The following is a 15,175-nucleotide window of genomic DNA, read 5'->3' on the forward strand; positions in this document are numbered from 1 at the left end:
TTGGCCTCTTGTACTATTACAATTACTGTAATATGAATGGCATTACTGTTATCACTACAATGATTACATGGTAGTATCATTACGCACAAGGCCCACTTCACATCAGAAGAAACGGCAGTTTCCTTTGTAGTTAGGACAACAGCTTGTGGATCTTTACATCGACAGAAGATTGCCCGATAGCATGTGTCTTCAATACGGATCGAAAAGTGGTCTTCTTGCCCTTGGACACGACTACGAGCCTGGGTAAAGTGCACCTCTGAATCACCAACAAACCAACAAAAGACAAAGGTGTTTTGTGTGTTCAAGAAATCTAGACAAAGAAAATAAAAACAGTTTCTAACAACTGTGGAAAATTTATTTGCAGTTCTCATTCCAGCCAGATTGTGATATGTTTAAAATATGATACAAATGAGAAGTGTGTTATGTTGGCATGACGATTTCCAAGGACAGTAAAATTAGAACCGGTATTTCACTGTATGGAAGTTTTTCCATTTTTGTTACGATCACTACAGATACAGCAAAAATCCTGAAAAGAATTAATACAGTATTTCAACTGTATTCAATAACATAAAATAAATCGATATACCATGGAAAAATGCAATATACAAATTGTAAACAGGTAAACAAAGTTATTACAACATAAACCAACAGAAAACGAAGTGTTGCAAAATATATAATGTTGAATTTTATCCATACAACATAAAACACAAATTTTCAGTAAATGTATATGATCCACTAATAATGAAACAGTGTACAGTATAACGATGCGATGTTACAATGAAGACTCGGCGATGAAACCCGACAATAAATAAAATAAAGTGCTCCAGGTAATGAACCGTGATCTTGAAAGACCCCAAGAGCCAAGCCATATAACTTTTCCAACGTGCCTAGCGGAGGGTTACAGTTAGATAATTGCTGAGCGATCGAGGCTCGATTGTTTACCGAATGTGTGCGTCCGTTAATAAACGTGCAGCGGTCGGCAAATAATTATAAAACTGTTTAGTCAAAATCAAGACAGAAGTCAGTCGATAGGGTTTTATGAATTTCTGTCGAGCTACTATCGTTCGGCATACCGCCAGTATTTTTATATGTGCATCTCCACAACGTCTCATAATCCCATTCACATGCAACGGAACCATTGTTGGATCGGAAGTTTTACTGCACCTGAGCTAAGTGGATTTATCTTCTTTCACAATTCTGCAAGTCCGGGAAACAGAAATCTACGTCCGCCTGATACAAAAGGCTCGGTGACGAAAACAGGATCTAGTACAAGGCAACGGTTACTTCGCAATGCAGTTTCCCATTTGGCGGAAAATAGATATGGAAAATAGATATGACGGTCGCGTTGCTCTGAACCGTAACGAAGATACAATATATCTTTCGGTTCATGAAATAGACATTCACTGATATACCAACAAAGACAATCGTTCGCGAGTATGAAAAAGAATAATAAATAAAAGATGAAGTTCTCCACTCACTTTAGGCTGTAAAGCTCCGTTACACTTGTGTACCGGCACACCACCGTAGAAAGACTAAATCGTTACCCGTATCAGCACCAAACAGCGTTCCCTTATCTCCGATCAGACCTCTTGTACGTTGCTCCTATTTAATGTGATCACAATCAACAAAGCCCTTCCAGCATGCAGTACATAAATAGCCAGAATAAGATGAAGGCAAAAGAATTTCCCAGGAGCTAATCGGTTATTGCCCTGTTGCACGGCAACCAAGAAGGAATCTTATAATTCAGAAGTGAAACATGGTTAAAACCGCTTGTAGCTGTCTGTTTTTTATTTATTTCCGTTGCAGTTTCGAACATACATAATTTTCAATCACATATCACAAATGAAAATACGCACAAACTCCGAAACACAGCCACTATTCTGAAATCCGAACGAACACAAGAGTAGTCCAGACCAAAAAAGATAGATAATCACAAATACACGTCGCTATCTGACTATGTGGGCAATATGGGCAATGCTTGTGTTTGTTTCAATTTCCGAAAACGGTCGAGTTTACGCGGTGTACTTACTTTCAATTATGATTTTTGCTTGAAAATTACGGATGCTCCTATAAATAAAAAAACGACACCCATTAGTAGTAATTACTATGTTTAACAATTACATGAAGTCTATGGGCAAGACCCTCGTCAAGCTATTACAGTTTAACGGTCTCGGCGGCGATAATCTTAGAGAGTCGGAGCATGAGCTCGGACCGGGCAAAGAAAAGTAGGAAAATCTGTCGTGGACTTTTCGAAAGACGATCCCGGCATTCGACTTAAATGATTTACAGAAACCACAAGAGAAATAAATTTGGACAAACGGGGTGCTACTCGAACTCTGTTATCACTCACGTTTGGGCACTACTAGACCACGCGATAACAACAATGAGCATTTTCAGAGTTTTATTTTAACTTTTCTTTGTGCCTATATTGCACGCCTTTTCTCAGAATTGCTTCTTTTCCCCTCGTCAGACCACGTTTCTCCGGTTTCCTTAGGTTTTTCTGGCAAGCTAACTATCCAGTCCTGAATTTTTTGTCTAAAAATTTTTCTGACTGAGATATCAAAACTGTATTATCCGGCTTGATTCAGGTCTTCTTTTACTGCATCGATCCATTTAATAATTTCAATTTCAGCTTTGCTGTAAATACCTTTGGATTAAAGGAGACACTCACCAAAAAGAAGCGTTGAGTTGTCGATAGGTAACTTTCGTGGAATTCCACAATCAGTCTAGTTCATATAGTTGGCTCCGTTCCTTTAATATGACCATAGCATTTTAGCCTGCGTTTTTTCATATACGAATAAATGTTTACTGTTTTCAATTTCTTTATTTGCTCTTAGTGCAGCAGGAAGAGCATTCGGCCACTCCTTAAATTAACCATGCCAATTCCGAACAGGACACAAAGATTTTTACTAAATTTGATCTCTGCTACTCCGAATATTGTTTCACTAAAACAAAAACCTTCAACCAGTTCAATACCGCGCTAATTACTTAGCCCAAATTCGAGGGGTGTTCAACAAGTAACATAAAACAATTTTTTTCTCTGTCAGTTTCGGATGAAATTATGAGAAACTTGTTGCAGGACATCGTGGAGTATTCCTGCTTCATACCCTATACTTTCATGAAGGTCTGATAGGTGGCGGCGGTACACGTAGCCATCAAAATGGCGTCTGCCACAGACATGTCTGTTGGTAATGTTGACACTCTAGCATGCCAGTTGGGATACTCAAAGACGTGTGCCCGTTGGGTTACTCGCCGCCTAACAGAATACCATAAAGAGCAACGAAGGGCCATTTGTGCGGAATTGCTTCCGAATTACGAGGCTGATCGTGATGATTTTCTGTCGAACAGCGTCATCACTTCGAACCGAAAACAAAACGTTATTCCATGGTGTGGCGCTACGTCACTTCTCCTCCGAAGAAAAAGTTCAAAGACGTACTCTCAGTGAGTAAAACGGAGGTGACGGAATACTGGGATTCTGAATGGGTTATTCTGTTTAATGTCCTCCCTCATGGTGCAACGATCAACTCTGAAGTATACTAAGCTACCCGCACGAAATTGGAGAAACAACGTCAGCGTGTTCGTCGCCACAAAAATGCAAGCGAACTTCTCCTTCCCCACGACAATGCAAGGCCCCATCCAAGTCAGCGCCCCCAAGAAAAGCTCACAAAACTTCAATGAACTGTTCTTCCTCATCCACCCCGATCTCGCCTCCGACTTCTATCAAGACGTTGGCTCCGGCGTCAACCAGTAGCTAGGTACAACACGTCACGCAGGAGTAGAGGCTTTCCCCCTCCCAGTAAGCTGGCGTAATGCCGCCGCACTGAACGGAGATGATGTCAAAAAATTGGGTTTTGTAGATAGAATATTGTATTGGAATCCGAATAAAAACAACCTACTTTAAAAACAAAAAAAGTTGCATTATTCACTGAACGCCCCTCGCATTAATGCTCCTTCGTTTCAGTATGTCTTCTAGTCTTATCAAATATGCCTTTAAATTCCTGACAGGAAAAAACGATAACAAAGTTAGAACAGATTCTTAAAAAAGATGGGAAATTATGTCGCCAGCTTTATTTCGCATCTAGATAGAAAGAGGTTACAGTCTCACTCATCTTGATACGATTTGGCCATTTGGATACAAATTACCACACACGAGTTAACAAACTCAAACAATTCCACACGCGTCGCTCGTTAACACCTTGACCGAGAAACTGACCTTGAAGCAAATGAATACAAATCCCACTATCGATCTAACATACACACTTTCCAAAACGACTACCTATTTTTTAATTTTTAGCGCACTTCATTCAAGTCTCCCATGAAATCCTCTTGTTTTAAGGAGAGTCTTTTCGATGTTTTAGACAATTCCACTTTTTTTTCTTATACTACAATTTACAATTGTAAAAAAAATGGCACAGAAGAGAGCAGTTAAGTCAATGCTACACTACTTGGAAAACGAGAAGAACCAAATTAACTGGCCGAAACAAGAATTATATTGCTCAAATGGTTCAAATGGCTCTAAGCACTGTGGGACTTAACATCTGAGGTCATCAGTCCCTTTGACTTAGAACTACTGAAACCTAACTAACCTAAGGACATCACACACATCCATGTCCGATGCAGGATTCGAACCTGCGACCGTAGCAGCACAGCGGTTCTGGACTGAAGCGCCTAGAACCGTTCGGTCACAGCGGCTGGCCGAGGAGTATATTGCAGAAAAGAACATCACGTTAGAGGCAGAAACGGCAGAGTAGAATATAGGAAGACCATCAACGAAATAAAGTGATTCTGAGAGTGAATGCGCTCAAAGAAGACGATTCCTGTCGCAGGAAGACAAGGAAGCCCACTGAGAACACTGAAGAAAAACCGGGCTTAAAGCAAGGAGACACTCAAGAAATAATAAATGCTTAACATTGTCCGCAGGTGACTTGGATGATAAGGATGGTGGCATTGTTTTATAATAGTTTATTAAACTCAGACAGACAGAACAGGATTATACTGGAAATAATGTTAGGTGAGAAATTTTTATACAATATTTCAGCTAATATTCTTGGTTGAGTTTAATGCTGGTATATTTCAGTATGAAAATGAGGAATAATTCTATAGGCATATAATTATTAACTTTTTACATGATTCACAGTGTGAGGCTGTTTTTATTGTGTGAGTTGATCACCTAATCTGTTTACACAGAAGTTCACACATTGAAGATGACGTAGTAGCTAAATTATCAAAACTTGGTAAATATGTAGTAGCTAAATTCTCAAAACTTGGTAAATACAATCATCAAGGATCAAGTACACTGTGCGACATTTTAAACATAAGGGATTTTTTTTTCTTAGAGTAGCTCTTAGCTCCCTAAATAGGTTCAGTGCCAAATGTACTTGACTTTTATTGCTCTCTTTATAGGGAACTTTAAAATTTCAGGAGCTTTTCTTATATCATTATGTCAATTTGCGCCCTTTATTGTAATGGTGCAGCCAGACGTAGTACTTCTAACACTCATTTTTTTCTTTGTATAATTTGTTTTTACAGTCTCAAGTAACAGTAATGCGACCACCGGCAAACGCCTGAATAACCAGCATTTGCAACTCGTACCGCTTACTGCTGCAGAACGTACAGGAAAGGTGACGGTGAGGTTCTGGAAGATACCGACAGGGATGCAGAGACAGCTGATGCCAGTACCATGGCCAGCTGCACTAGGTAAACACATATTGATGCTCTTCGTATTCACGCACATACACTGCGAGCTGTGTGACACGTTGCATTGCACTTGTGGTAGATGAGACCGTGCTTGTAGGGCTAGACGTGGTCCTCAGGGATAGATGCATACTTGTGCTGATGCACTGTGCCCTCAAGAATGACGATCACCCAGACCATAACGCTCCCTCCTCTGGCCTGGATCCTTCCGACGATTACTGCAAGGTGTTTGATTTCAGACATTTCACATAGGGGGAGCATAAAACTTGATTCATTTGAAAGCCATCTGTCAGTGGATATCCAGATGCAGTATTTGGATGCAAATGGTCGTTGGGGAGATACCATTGGTAACCATTTGGCTCATCTGGGCAGTCATTTGCTCAACAGTCATTCACCGATACACATCGCAGCCTTCGTCCACCCCTGTCATCTATGGCCCGAGGTATACCACAGTTGCCTCGGCGCCGGTTGTAAGATGGCAAGAACTATGCCCCTTACATGAAGTCATTAAAGATCACCTAACTCACGTTGAGCGAACAGTAGGTCTCAACAAAAATGACTGACAAGGCACAATGCATCTTTTAGAGGGTATAGTATGGACGTATTGGAATAATTAATATCGGGTGATGGTTTTAAAGTAATTCACACGACATGAAAACTTTGTGGAAACGCGTCAGTTTACTGGAGGCTAGTTTACCCCAGGGAAGTATTCGAGTTGACCACCATGGCCGGTGGGGGAGCGGCGAAGGGAAGCGACAATAGGCAGCGTAGGGCGGCTAAAACTCTTGAGAAAGTGGTAACGGTGCGCGGCCTCCAGCCGCCTCAAGATGAGTGACAGTGAGAGATGGTTGACCTCGACTCCATGCTAATGTACTGGGAAACATACGGGGAACTTATACGCCTGTTGATAAATGTCCACTGTCCCGTTTCCTGTGAAAGATGTGAGAAAGCCGCGCGAAGCTACGGTGGAGCGGTCAACAGAGGTCAAAATATGCGTGTTCGTTACTATAGCAACTTCACGCTGAATTCACGGTCCGCAGAGTCTGAAGTAAATCAGGTGAAGACCGACAGAATGAAATACGCCGGCCTCCGATGGGAACGTAGGACCGAGGAATTCGAAGTACTCTCCTCGGAGTCAGAATTCCGGAAAACTTGGTGTTTGTGCAGACGCTATCCTTGATGAGTGGCCTGGGGGAAGCTAAATAGAAGAAGTTGAGAGGAAGGGAAATTTTGTGGGAATTTGTTCACTTCCCAGAGCAGGCATTGGTCGGGGCTGGGAAGCGATGCATAATTAACGCGACTTGCCCTGCAATTGGCGTAAGTGATTTTGCTGGAGGGGAAACCGAGGCGAAGAGCGCACTGGTAGTAGTCTCAGTAGAGGTCTTCCGTTCCCAGCTTGCCTAGAGTGCGGACGTGGCGTTCTTAACTCAGCTTGCCTGAGAAAGAGTGAGCATCTCTGCAGTTTAGGACTTAGCAAAGGGAACGATTGAGCTTGGAGATAGAAAGTTTCGGTTCAGCTATGTGCTGTGCAAGATAGCTAGGAGTGAATAGACGAGCGCAGCCTTGCAGCACCACGAGGTCGGCCGACGTCCACACAACGATGCCGCTCAGCCACGCTGTATTCGGTGATATTGCGCCCGCTCCGGCCACTGATTAATTTGTTGGATCACTTCGGCAAAGTTTCCACGAGGTTTTTGTGGGCCGTGTATTGTAGAATTCTTCTCGCACTTCGCATTACGCCTGGGTCAGTCGATAGGAATTACTTTTGATTTATCGCGCTTTACTCCATGCAAACGCAAATTATTACCACTGCCTGTTAGGAGAGTCATGTAATGTGATGATTGATGGTCGTGAGTTAAAATAAATCTGTGCTAATCGACTGCATCTGTTTTCAATCAAGTAGTTGAAATCCCAAGTAACTTACTTAATTAATTTTTTGCTCACATTTGCATCTGGTGTTCAATAGCTGAATGTAACATCAATGTGCACCCCTTTTTAATTAAAAAGGGATCAATTCTGAACCAATTAATGTCAACACTGCCACCGCAGTTCAGTCAGGACCCACAGGGCCATATTACGTTTTTGCGTTATCCGATATTGCGGCAGTTTTGCACCCTCTGTTGATCTGTTAGTCAATTAGTTGGGGTGAACACACGCCAAAACCAGCTAAGTGACGGGTGAGGTGTTACAACTTTAACCAGGTTGGCAAGCGAACAGTTCACATATTTTACCGGTTCGGGAATGCTTCCACCCTTGACCTGAAAGCCAATGAGCATTCTCTTTTGGACATGCTTATATACCCTCAACTGTTTAGTGATACCACCTGCCTCCCCGTTTCACTGGTCCAAGTTACCTGGAGTTTCTGCAAGATGTGCTGTCACAGTTCTTGGAGACCGTACCCATTGTGTGCGAAAGGATGTGGTTTCAACAGGACGGTGCACCAGCCCACTTCGATGTTAATGTCCATGAGCTCCTGAACAACATGTACCCTCAATGTTGGATTTGAAGAGGTTATTGCACGTTGACGTAAAAAGTAGGCGGTGGTCACATTGTGACTGGACTGTGTATGTGATATATTGCTATATTTTGTAGAGAAGACGGACTATGGTCCTGTTCGTATCTTTGTCACATAATTACACTCCTGGAAATTGAAATAAGAACACCGTGAATTCATTATCCCAGGAAGGGGAAACTTTATTGACACATTCCTGGGGTCAGATACATCACATGATCACACTGACAGAACCACAGGCACATAGACCAGGCAACAGAGCATGCACAATGTCGGCACTAGTACAGTGTATATCCACCTTTCGCAGCAATGCAGGCTGCTATTCTCCCATGGAGACGATCGTAGAGATGCTGGATGTAGTCCTGTGGAACGCCTTGCCATGCCATTTCCACCTGGCGCCTCAGTTGGAATAGCGTTCGTGCTGGACGTGCAGACCGCGTGAGACGACGCTTCATCCAGTCCCAAACATGCTCAATGGGGGACAGATCCCGAGATCTTGCTGGCCAGGGTAGTTGACTTACACCTTCTAGAGCACGTTGGGTGGCACGGGATACATGCGGACGAGCATTGTCCTGTTGGAACAGCAAGTTCCCTTGCCGGTCTAGGAATGGTAGAACGATGGGTTCGATGACGGTTTGGATGTACCGTGCATTATTCAGTGTCCCCTCGACGATCACCAGAGGTGTACGGCCAGTGTAGGAGATCGCTCCCCACACCATGATGCCGGGTGTTGGCCCTGTGTGCCTCGGTCGTATGCAGTCCTGATTGTGGCGCTCACCTGCACGGCGCCAAACAGGCATACGACCATCATTGGCACCAAGGCAGAAGCGACTCTCATTGGTGAAGACGACACGTCTCCATTCGTCCCTCCATTCACGCCTGTCGCGACACCACTGGAGGCGGGCTGCACGATGTTGGGGCGTGAGCGGAAGACGGCCTAACGGTGTGCGGGACCGTAGCCCAGCTGCATGGAGACTGTTGCGAATGGTCCTCGCCGATACCCCAGGAACAACAGTGTCCCTAATTTGCTGGGAAGTGGCGGTGCGGTCCCCTACGGCACTGCGTAGGATCCTACGGTCTTGGCGTGCATCCGTGCGTCGCTGCAGTCCGGTCCCAGGTCGACGGGCACGTGCACCTTCCGCCGACCACTGGCGACAACATCGATGTACTGTGGAGACCTCACTCCCCACGTGTTGAGCAATGGCGGTACGTCCACCCGGCCTCCCGCATGCCCACTATACACCCTCGCTCAAAGTCCGTCAACTGCACATACGGTTCACGTCCACGCTGTCGCGGCATGCTAACAGTGTTAAAGACTGCGATGGAGCTCCGTATGTCACGGCAAACTGGCTGACACTGACGACGGCGGTGCACAAATACCGCGCAGCTAGCGCCATTCGACGGCCAACACCGCGGCTCCTGGTGTGTCCGCTGGGCCGTGCGTGTGATCATTGCTTGTACAGCCCTCTCGCAGTGTCCGGAGCAAGTATGGTGGGTCTGACACACCGGTGTCAATGTGTTCTTTTTTCCATTTCCAGGAGTGTATATATATGGTGCAATGGTCATTGCGTGAAACTAGTTAAAAAAAAAGAAACTTTCGGAACTCAAAAAAAGGACCGTCGCAGTGGATACTTTTGCTACGGTTTTAAGCGTAGCTCTCGTATTCGCTGCAGTTTCTTCCGACATTCGAGCTTTCAGTAGTGTCATTACGCCGGCCGTTGTGGCCGAGCGGTTCTAGGCGCTTCAGTCTGGAACCGCGTGAACGCTGCGGTCGCAGGTTCGAATCCTGCTTCGGGCATGGATGTGTGTGATGTCCTTATGTTAGTTAGGTTTAAGTAGATCTAAGTTCTAGGGGACTGATGACCACAGATGTTAAGCCCCATAGTGCTCAGAGTGATTTGAACCATTTTAGTATCATTACGCACACACAGAATGGAACACAGCAGCGTCTTATTATCATGTTACAATAGAACACAAGTTTGAGGTGAATTTTTATGCTGTGTTCCCACGAGCTGCAAAAACTTTTATCTGATGTGTACGTTCTGGTTTTTCCTGGAGTATTCTCAATACTTCTCCAATACATACGGTATCTTCGGCGTAGTAGTAAAATAGCTACTTAATTGTCTGTATAATCTATTGTTATCACTCGTTTCAAAGTTATCGTTAGGAACGATAAATGACCTACTTATGCGAAAGTTACGTAAAAACGGATAACATCAGTATTCACCTGAATGGGACAACAATAATCACATAAAATTATTTTCCATGAACGAGTATCCATTATGTTATCAGATACACGTAATATACGCCAAGAGTTGCGTCAGTAAGTGGTATCACTTCTACAGATAGGTAGCGAGCTGACGCAAAACAATCGCAAATAACAAAGGGGCCTTCGATTTTCTTCTTATTTACAGGATTTTAAGGTTAGCGCCTGAACATCCATTACATAAAGGGTACTCTGCATTTCTCAAAACAAAACAAAAGAAACAGAAACAAAAAAGCCTCCGAAAACATCACCTACACAGATTTTAGAACGTAGTTAAGTATTAGGAGTGATCAAACAGCTTCTATTTGAGGGCGTTGCTGCAGCGTGTAATCAACATACCGCGACTCCGCTGTGGGTGTGTAAGCATCGACTAGTAGGCAAGGAATTACTGTGGCGTTTGTATCTTTCCACTGTGCGAGGAAAAGTGAACTATGGCGAACTTAACATCAAATACGTCCGAACAGGGCCAATGTGCTGTTATTATTTTGTTGGCTGCCAAAAGACAAATACCGGCATACGTCCATCGGGGAATGAAGAATGTGTATGGGTGAGGATGTCCGTGGAAACCCGCCGTTGTGGAATGGAGCGCCGAGTTCCGTGCTGGCCACGATAACGCACGTCCCCATGTAGCAAATGTCGTAACGTTAAGTTCCGTCAATTTAAGCAGAAGACACTCGGAGCACCCGCCCTATCGCCTGATCTCTCCCCCGGCGACTATCACGTTCTCGGTTCCTTAAAATAGATCTTGAAGGGTCGACGATTCATGTCGCTTGTTAAGAGTGCCGCCCGCAGCTGCATGCATTAGTGATATTGTGTTGAAATTGGTTGCTTCCTGCTTCGATTGTCACTATACGCAATTTTTTTTACTTAAGTTTAAACTCTATTATCAAACTGAGGTATTAATCAACGAACACTGTATCATAATTTTCTAACAAAAATAACATTTTTATTTTTGGATGCTAATTGCATTCCCTGAGGTGAAAAGTCGCTGGGGTGGTTGGACCCCTAGTTTCACGGCAAAGAAATGCTCTACCTAGAGGCAAGTCAATAGCCCAGTCAAAGTCTTCTACCAGAAATTTTTTAATGTTTTAGATTTCAAGGGTGTCCTGTGCAGATAAACTCGGTCATGATCTTTTTATTTAGCAGTCTCCCTTGGCAGGAGGACAGGTTTAGCCTCGTAATGCCAACTGAGTAGCTATTTGACCGAGTAGTAGTAGAGGCTCCAGTGTCTGGAAAGTCTACAAAACAGCCAGGAGAGCGCTGTGGTGACAACACGGCTCTCCGTACTGCATACGCATAACGCCGCAAGACAGAGGATAACATGGCGCCCACTGGACATCCCTTGGGTGCTCAAGGCTGTGACAACGAGATCGTTTTTAGACTAATCAGCAAAATCAGAAGCGCGGGCTATCAAATCAGTAACAACAAGAAAAAATAGGAAGACAAGAATATGCAAACCAATGGCGACACCAATTATGACTACACAGCTGGGACAAGATCGGAAACATGACAAACAAAGAGACTTTTGGAAACAACGGAAATGACATTGCTGCGAAGGATTACAGGGAGGACACTGAGAGTAGACAGGTGAAAACATCATAAAAGTATGTAAAATGGACTCAATTAATGAGTGGGTACATGAGACAAACATGAATGGAACGAACACAGCCGGCCGGAGTGGCAGAGCGGTTCTAGGCGCTTCAGTCTGGAACCGCGCGACCGCTACGGTCGCAGGTTCGAATCCTGCCTCGGGCATGGATGTGTGTGAAGTCCTTAGGTTAGTTAGGTTTAAGTAGTTATAAGTTCTAGGGGACTGATGACCTAAGATGTTAAGTCCCATAGTGCTCAGAGCCGTTTTTTGAACGAACACAAAAAACACGATGCATGCACGGCAGATTATGAAAGTCATAAAATACGTATCACGTGCTGGTAAAAGAAATATTGGCCGACCAAGGAAAAGTTGGAGCGACAACCTCAGGAAGTACTAAGGGGTACTGTAGGGCACAGGCTTTAGCCTAGGAAGAAAAGAAGGAAAAGAAGAAAAAGAAGTCTTAACTGCTTATATTTACACAAAGGTTTTGCAGTCGCAATATGTCTATAAATATTACCAACACTGTAGCGACTCTGCTGGTTTCTCTAACTATTTTTGTAATTTGTTGTAAGGAACAATTAGGTTATATGAAACGACAAGGGACTTAAAAGGGCCCAGATGACGCACCGGCCGTCCGCCCGAGCGACCGACAGTTTCATGTTTCGCCGACTTGACCGTCTCATCATGAGACGCTCTTAAGCTGCGGGGAGAGTTTGAAAGTAAACGGGGCATTGTATTTCACTGATACCGTACTTCGAAAATACTTCCTGACTAGGGATGTAACCATTCTGTAATACAACTGACATCCGACGACAATAGAGGGAAACTACAATACATAAAAGATGAGGCGAGTCTTACTCAAGTACACGCATATCATCCAATAGGTCACGCAACATCGTAACAGGTACATTATTGTTTCAGTAATGCTGTACCAATACTGATGTCACGTGTTTGTTGCTCACTTCTGTCGACGTTGTTATTACAACAGCACTACTCTTTCCATTTTCTGTAAAACAATATTTCAAATCAATGGAAACTTTAAGAATAAAAATTACTTGTTTTTAAAAAAGGTTTATTACAAAGCAAAAATTATAGCACTTCTGCAATTGTTAATTGACATTCTGATTTTTATTAACCGGTTATCAGTAAAAAATAAAGATCACTTGCTATAACCGAGACCATACAAATACCAAAAAAACCTGTTATTCAGAACTGAAATACAGGTATCTGTTTTAACCGGTCGGTTTTTTCCATCCCTCCCGCATTAACTACAAATCCTAACGTAAAGTTCTTACCCAAAGGAGTGTATAGATACGAAACAAAATTACACTATCAAGCTTGATAATTAGACAAACGAGACGCAGGGGGTATATATATATATATATATATATATATATATATATATATATATATCAGAATGCATGGGAATGTCGAGCGATCGGCTGTTACGATCTGCCCATACACGTGCGATCTGCGGACGTTTTCAGCGATCTGTCGCTCGTGTGTGGAAGTGCTTCCTTCAGTGCAATCTGCATACAAAGTAACTCAAGCAGGAGATTGTCTATAATGTGCTTGAGAAATATTCGGCACCCCCTACCGTCTGTGCTTCGAAATTAGTGCTATACCAACTGTGCATTTGGCGAATTCATAAATGCACGAAGGGAATCTAAACTTAACTAGAGATTACGAACACTCTGTACATACACTGTTATGCTTTGTATCACACTTCATGCTTTACAACAATGAAATGAAAATTTGGCATAATAATACATCAAAGTCGCGTAGAAGGCTTGAATTACAGATGTCATCGAGTTTGGTGAAACATCCTATTGTTGTCTGCCTGGTAAGAAAATTTTGTCAGGTTCGCTTGAACAAATGGGCCACATTATTGCCTAAACGCAATATCTACTGTTGTGATCCCGGTTTGCGTAAAATTCGTCTCTGTGAACAAATAAGACTGTTAAAACAACATTCGGAATGCGGTGTGTCTCGCCACAGAACCAAAGACTTTTCAACATTAGCCTCGTGCATTTCAGTTCCATTATTTTTCTAAAATGACCTGAATGATAGCGGGAAATCCTCACTGAATATGGGTAAACGATACTAACAAATACCAGTTTTAAGTCATGAAAACACATGAGTGGATTTGACGACGAAGCACCGACAGAAGAAATACAAAATGTTGGATTCCAGAACTGTCGCCAACGGGTTCATATTTCAAATAACTGAAACTATGCTAATAAAATTAACTTGCTACATCCATAGATACTCGTTATTCATGCAATATAGTAATCGCGTAAAAAGCAAAGAAGCTTGTAAATTAATCGCAATAATTCCTTAGTTTTTCCGTTCCTTACCTTCCATGTTTCTAGTAGACGCGGCACGTTGTTCTGCGACGTACAAAGATAACTAAATTTGTACCAGAGAGTCTTTTAATAGTATGCAGTTCAATCCGTTGTCTGAAAATGGCACCGCTTAGTTCTCATAGTAGATAGTCCACCTCTTTTTGCACTTTCTTGGGTTCAATAATGTTTTGAGAACAGATACCCCGAGAATCCGTTTAATGCTGTTTTTAGCTGATATTCTTTAGCTTCGTTCTTGCAGTGTTCTTACAGATTCACAAAAAAAGTCTACACGAGTACAAGCACACGAACTCAATCATTTATACTTGCAAATTTCATGAAGATTTCGGAAATATTTTAGCTTCATGCTTCTCACTGAAAGATTTCCGCAATATTTTAACTTAATGCTTCTCAGTGAAAGATTTCGACAATATTTCTCACTGTGTTAACACAACTTACTTCAGAAACAATACGAAACTAGTAAAATGGAATGGTTTGATGCAGTCACCACGTCGACCTCAGTAGTCCCCTGTGCCAATCACTTCTATATAGGGTATCTTATACACCCACCGCTCTCTTTTACTTGTTTAAATTTCAGTGTCTGTTTTTCCCTACAATTTTTGTACTCTGTGGCTCCCTCTAGTGTTAAGGGAGTTATTCCCTGATTTCTTATCACATGTACTACCATCCTACCCTTCTAGTAGTTAATCTTTCCAAAAATTCCTTTCCTCGCTGATTCTAAGGAGGACATTCTCATTTATTATCAGTCC

The 15,175-nt window shown here is 42.9% G+C and overlaps 1 protein-coding gene across 1 annotated transcript in view; it reads right to left on the reverse strand.

Moving 5' to 3' along the window:
• Positions 1–14,468, reverse strand: part of LOC126277901 (influenza virus NS1A-binding protein homolog) — a 219,701-nt gene extending 205,233 nt beyond the window's left edge. The window contains exon 1 of the mRNA XM_049977457.1: positions 14,421–14,468. Coding sequence (XP_049833414.1) covers positions 14,421–14,427 — 7 coding nt within the window. The 5' untranslated portion in view covers positions 14,428–14,468. The remainder of the gene's footprint in view (positions 1–14,420) is intronic.
• Positions 14,469–15,175: the final 707 nt, after the last annotated feature.

Source organism: Schistocerca gregaria, chromosome 6 (genome assembly GCF_023897955.1).
Source record: "Schistocerca gregaria isolate iqSchGreg1 chromosome 6, iqSchGreg1.2, whole genome shotgun sequence".
Taxonomy (NCBI): domain Eukaryota; kingdom Metazoa; phylum Arthropoda; class Insecta; order Orthoptera; family Acrididae; genus Schistocerca; species Schistocerca gregaria.